The sequence below is a fragment of the Somniosus microcephalus genome, chromosome 4 (genome assembly GCF_052327205.1).
Source record: "Somniosus microcephalus isolate GS21.2 chromosome 4, FLI_Smic_1.0, whole genome shotgun sequence".
Lineage (NCBI taxonomy): Eukaryota > Metazoa > Chordata > Chondrichthyes > Squaliformes > Somniosidae > Somniosus > Somniosus microcephalus.
In genome coordinates this window covers 323,257,390-323,263,268 of record NC_140990.1, presented here as the reverse complement: position 1 = coordinate 323,263,268, position 5,879 = coordinate 323,257,390, and the positions used below count along the sequence as shown (strand labels likewise).

Here is a 5,879-nt window from a genome sequence, read left to right as displayed (position 1 = left end):
GTGCTGCCTGAAAGGGTGGTGGAAGCAGATTCAATAATAACTTTCAAAAGGGAATCGGATATATACTTGAAAAATAAAAAAAATTGCAGGGCTATGGGGAAAGAGCAGGGGGGAGTGGGACTAATGGGAGAGCTCTTTCAAAGAGCCGGCACAGGCTCGACAGGCCGAATGGCCTCCTTCTGTGCTGTATGATTGGATGGTGCTGATTGAAATATGTGTCCTGTTTCACCCCCCCCCCAGTGGGCCGAGTTTCTGCTCTTCGCCTGCCTCCTGTTGGCTGTCTCTGTCATCTTTTCCATCATGGCTTATTTCTACACCTACGTGGGTTCCGAGGAGCTGGTTAGCAAAGACGAGGACAAAGACGAGGACAAAGAAGAGAACATCTCTCTACCGCCACCGTATGAAAAAATCTCCCTCAATACAGTCGACAAGCAGACGAAGATGTAGAATACCTCCTCCCTGCCGACGGCCTTCTTAACTTCCTGCTTCCAGTTTCATTTACTGAGCTTATTCCATTGTCAGCGTAGCTTTGTCGTGGGATTTTTAATCAGGAGCGGATTCAGAGTAATGTGTAAAGTGATTTTTATGGTTTTAAATTTTTTTTTAATGGTACCAAGACTGCAATGACTGGGAGGAGGGAGGGGTGAGAAAATTCAAAGACATTTATTTCGCTGGGTGTCTGTGCCTTTGTGGGTTTTTCTTCATTTGTGGGATGTGGGCCTCCCCGGCAAGGCTGACATTTAATTGCCCATCACTAGCTGGCCTGAGATGCTGCTGGTGGTGGTGATGGTGGGCCTTCTAACCCTTTGACACACCCAAACGACTTGATAGGCCATTTCAGAGGGCAGTTGGCCAACCACACTTTGGTGTTGAAGGCGCGCACGTCAACCCAAGCACCCCACCCACCCGCCCCCTCAACCACCATCTGCCCCACCTGTGACAGAGACTGTAGGTCCCGCACTGGACTCATCAGTCACCTGAGAACTCATTTTTAATGTGGAAGCAAGTCATCCTCGGTTCCGAGGGACTGCCTAAGAAGAAGAAGTTGGACTGAAGTCACGTATAGGTCAGTCCGGATAAGGACGGCAGGTTTTCCTCCCTGAAGGATGTTAGTAAACCCCAGTTGGGGTTTTACAAGAATGGCCATCTTTTACTGATACAACCTTTCCAGTTCCACATTCTTCTAAAACTGAATTCAAAATTCTCAAACGGCCATGGTGGGATATAACCTAATGTCTGGATTACCAGTCCAGTAACATAAACCACTGCACTACCCTACTCACCTGCTGTCACAGCAACAAAGTAAACAGTACCACAGAGTGGTGAGACATGCATCTATCTCGCTGGCACTTGTTGTCCCCTCCCCGCGCGTTAATCTCTCTGGCTTTCAACCCAGCTTCCTCCCTCCCTCCCCGCCGTAAAGTGCTCCAAAACGCTTTTCTACGTGCACCGGGGGCGGGGGGGGGAGGGGGGTGCTTCTCGGGTGCACCTGCTAGTGGCGAGTTTCATCGCCGCACTGGCTGAGGCGTCTGGAGCTCGGTCACCCTCCTGACTGTAGATGGTGCCAGGAGCTCAGGGAAGAGAAGGGGGGAACAGCGGGCAGCCCTGGTGCACGGGCAGCCGTTAACGTCACTCTGCACTCCTCTTCAGAACTGAGGGATGGCAGTGGGGGTGCGAGGGAGTTGCGGTGTCAGCGATGACTTGCGTTGCTGTAGCGCGCCTCGCGTAGGAAACCATTGAACCTAAACGGGCGTTTGGCTCCCAGCAAGTTAGCAGGGTCTCAATCCAACACAGTAAAAGCATTGAGGTAAAATTCGTACTCAGTGTACTTAAAGGGACCCGGTCTTCATTAGAAGGCGAATGTTATTGACAGACACGCGAGCCAGTGGCATGAATAATGTCAAACTGCGTCTCGTACCTGCGCTCTCATTGCAACGGATACATGGCAGGCTCCTCCCTCCCCAAACAGCGAGGAGGATTTGCCAGATTCGATGCTAACAAAGACTCTACTGTTTTAACCCCTGGTTGTGAATATTTATGGAGACGGGGGTGGAGTCCAGAACTCGGGGCCCTAAAGATAAGACAGTCACTAATAAATCCAATAGGGAATTCAGGAGAAACCTCTTTACCCAGAGAAGGGTGAGAATGTGGAACTCGCTACCACAGGGAGTACTTGAGGCGAATGGCATAGATGCTTTTAAGGGGAATCTAGATAAGTACATGAGGGAGAAAGGAATAGAAGGATATGCTGATAGGGTGAGATGAAGTAAATAGAGTGGGAGGAGGCTCGTGTGGAGCATAAACACCGGCATGGACTTGTTCCTGTGCTGTAAATTGAATGTAATTCTATGAAAGTGAACTGAGGAGGTGGGGGACAAAAGACTGAAGTAGTTACGGTCTGTGTCGGGGCTGTCAGTAATAGATGAAAGGTTAGGAAGAGCAGATGGGTGTCACTGTGCATCTCACGGTGTAATGTAACCTTGCGCCACGAGCTCTAGTTAGACCAGCACAAGCTCATTGGTTTAAACCCTGATGGTTGAGTGCCTTGGCTTCAGCTCCGAGGAGCTGCTGGCACTGAGGCACTTGGGCCATATGGTCCCTCCTTGGCCTTGTGGGCCAAGTGACGCACTTGACTCCAGGCAGCAACTGTCGCTGAATCTGGTTTACAGTAGGGCGGGGCGGGGGGGGGGGCGGTGTGCTCTTAAAGGGACTGGGTGCCAGTGATCGCCCTGCCCTGCCATTCCTGTTTGCCCACGCCTGGCGTAAGTCGACGTCCACGCGCCGTAGCCACGCTCACCGGTCTCCCTTTCTGGGCTGTCTCCCCGAGGGGTTGAGAGTTCAGCCCTCACAGTGATGCTGCTGACGGTTTAGCAGGTTAATGCGGAGCGTGTCCAGGGGCGGACTGACTCCCCCACTCCCCCCCCCCCCCCTCCCCGCCACCAATGGGCAAGGGATTCTTCGTGATGCTCATGGGAAAACAAGAGGGGAGTGTCGATAAAAGAGCGCTGTGGAACCATTCATAGGGACAGTCAGGATACCTTCCCATACGGCCAGCCTTAGGGTTGCCAACACTGAATGGACATATTCCTCGAGGTTGCATCACGTGATCTGCCTCCAGCTGCCCCGCCCGGCCAAACAGTTTGATATTCCCCATCGGCAATATTTTTATAACTAATGAAAATGTTCAAAGAAAATGATAAAAATGCAGAGTTTTTTTTTTAATGCCCCTATAATCTTTCTCCTGGGTTTTGTTGGCAGCAGTCAGTGCCCAAGAGATTCTTCTTCAATTCCTGGAGACTCCAGGCCAATCCTGGGGGGTTGGCAACCCCTACCCCAAGTCTCTCCATTTGGTGATGTGGGTTGACTATTGCCCCCTGGATGTGTCTGACCCAGCCAGGCCAAGATTCGATTTCCAACTGTGCTGAGTGTCATCGGATCAGAGAAACTCACAGCACAGAAGGAGGCCATTCGGCCCGTCGGGCCTGTGCTGGCTCTATGAAAGAACAGTCGTGGCTGGTCCCACTCTCCCGCTTCTTGTCCATAACTGTAAGTTGCTCATCCTCGAGAACCCGTCCAGCTCCCTTTTAATATCGATGGAATCAGCTTCCACCAGCTTTTCGGGTCGAGCGTTCCAGATCCCGACAACTCTCAGTGAAAAAAATTCCTCCTCATCTCCCCGCCAGATCGTTTGCCAATGATTTTAAATCTATGACCTCTGGTTATTGACCCACTAACTAGAGTAGGTTGAATGCAGCAGAGGCAAGGACAGAGCTGGTCCATATGGGCCTCGACTCCCCTAGAAATGGAAGGAAGCGTTGGTGGTGGGCAAGGGGTGGGGGAGTGAATCAGTCAAGGCTCCCAATCCCCATCGTTATCCTGCTGCTCACAGTTACACGCATGCACACATCAGGAGGTAGAATTTCGGGGTGGGGGAGGGGGGGGATCTCCAATTTCCCACCATAACTCCACCGGGGATCAGTGGAAATCCCGGAGAAACTGCGCCAGATGCTGAGGTTACAGCAGGAGATCGGGAAACCCGACCCCATTCCCCTCCCCATGGAAATTACTGCCGCTGGTGAGGGCTGATCTGCGTCGCCTCCCCTGTGGAATTGCTGGCAATTGGCGTGTAGGCTCACTTGGCCACGGTACGAGAGGGCAGGCAGCCCCCTCCCGCTATGGGATATCACCCCGGTCTGAGTTCACAGGACGGGGGTGGGGGGGAAAGGAAGGACACAGCTTCCTAAATTTGTTTTGCACTTCTTTGAAACAACCACTTATCTAAGAGACAGCAGTGGGCCTGAAGTTCAGTGCTGTGTTCAACCATTTAAAGAGGAAAACAAACTGTCTTTGAACTTTCTACATATAAATATTTATACCCAAGAAAGCAAGCTCAAGTGTCAGCTGTGGTAGCACTCCTGAGTCTGAAGGTCATAGGTTCAAGTCCCACTCCAAAGACTTGAGAACAAAAATCTAGGCTGACACTCCCAGTGCAATATTGTGGGAGTGCTGCACTGTCGGAGGTGCCATCTTTCGGATGAGATGTTAAAACGAGGCCCCGTCTGCCCTCTCAGGTGGACGTAAAAGATCCCATGGCACCATTTGAAGACGAGCAGGGGAGTTCCCCCTGGTGTCCTGACCAATATTTATCCCTCAATCAACATCACTAAAACAGTTTGGCCTAGAAATTCGGTTGAGGCGCCAAGTTCGCCTGGGCGCTGATTTTTGTGCAGCGTTCGGAGTAATACCGATCGCCAGAAATTCAGTTTCAGCGCCCCTAGAGGGAGACAGGGCGAGGCTCAAGGCGCTCCGCGTTCCTCTTAGGGCGTTGAAACTGAATATCGCAGCACAACGTGCCGCAGCGCCACACGCTGCGGCACGGCGCGCTGCGGTATTGCAGGCCTTCCTCCCATTGTTAAGGGGGAGGGGCCTGCAACAGCACGAGCCCCGATCGCGAGTGCCGGCAAAAGAGCCCGGCACCGAGGAGAAGTGCCGGGCTCTCGGGAAACAGCCAGCAATGCCGCGGGGGGGGGGGGGGGTGGGCAGGAGGCCGGGGACGGAGGTGCTGGCAGGCGGCCGCCCCACATCTCCACCTTAACTTGCGCCACTGCCGGCACAGCAAGGCCCCGTGAACCAGGCGCGGGTAGCGAACGGCGCTACAGCGGTGTTTGCTACCAAATATCGCTAATGGGGCGCTGCGCACACCGATGACGTCATCGGTGGCGGCACAGCGCAACAGGCTAACGCCACCATTAGCGCCCCCGCTGAATATCGCGGGAGGTGTGGCCAGTGGTGCTACAGCCACTGACTGCCCTCTTTAGGCGCTAACAGGTGGCGCTACATACCCAATTTCTCCCCCTTTATCTGGTCATTATCACATTGCTGTTTGTGGGAGCTTACTGTGCGCAAATTGGCTGCCGTGTTTCCTACATTACAGCAGTGACTACACTTCAAAAAGTACTTCATTGGCTGTAAAGCACTTTGGGATGTCCGGTGGTCGTGAAAGGCGCTGTAGAAATGCAAGTCTTTCTTACTAAACTCCATTTTTTAAAGAACTGGCTATTTAATAGTATACTGTGTATTTTCAGGTTTTTACCCGCTAGTGTAACTAATGCATTGGCAAGGTGTTGGAATTGTGAAGTAAAATTGCATCTGGGCTTGAGTTTGTGTCTGGCTCCTGTTCAGCTCTTGCTCTCCTTTTTTATATTCAACAGTCCTGGTTGTGTAATTAAGTACATATTAGAAATGGATTAGAAAAACACATCCCACTCCCCTTGATTCCTCTCCTAGTGACACGGGTAAATGCATTACCTGACGAAGCACTGGATCGTGCCATGCCAGAAAGTCCCAGGTTCGATTTCCAGGCTCATTTGGAACGTTAC

At 52.0% G+C, this 5,879-nt stretch overlaps 1 protein-coding gene across 1 annotated transcript in view; it reads left to right on the top strand.

The window, feature by feature from the left end:
- Positions 1-5,659, top strand: part of slc15a2 (solute carrier family 15 member 2) — a 129,942-nt gene extending 124,283 nt beyond the window's left edge. The window contains exon 23 of the mRNA XM_085986848.1: positions 241-5,659. Within this exon, the coding sequence (XP_085842974.1) occupies positions 241-447 (207 nt within the window). The 3' untranslated portion in view covers positions 448-5,659. The remainder of the gene's footprint in view (positions 1-240) is intronic.
- The last annotated feature ends 220 nt before the right edge of the window (positions 5,660-5,879 follow it).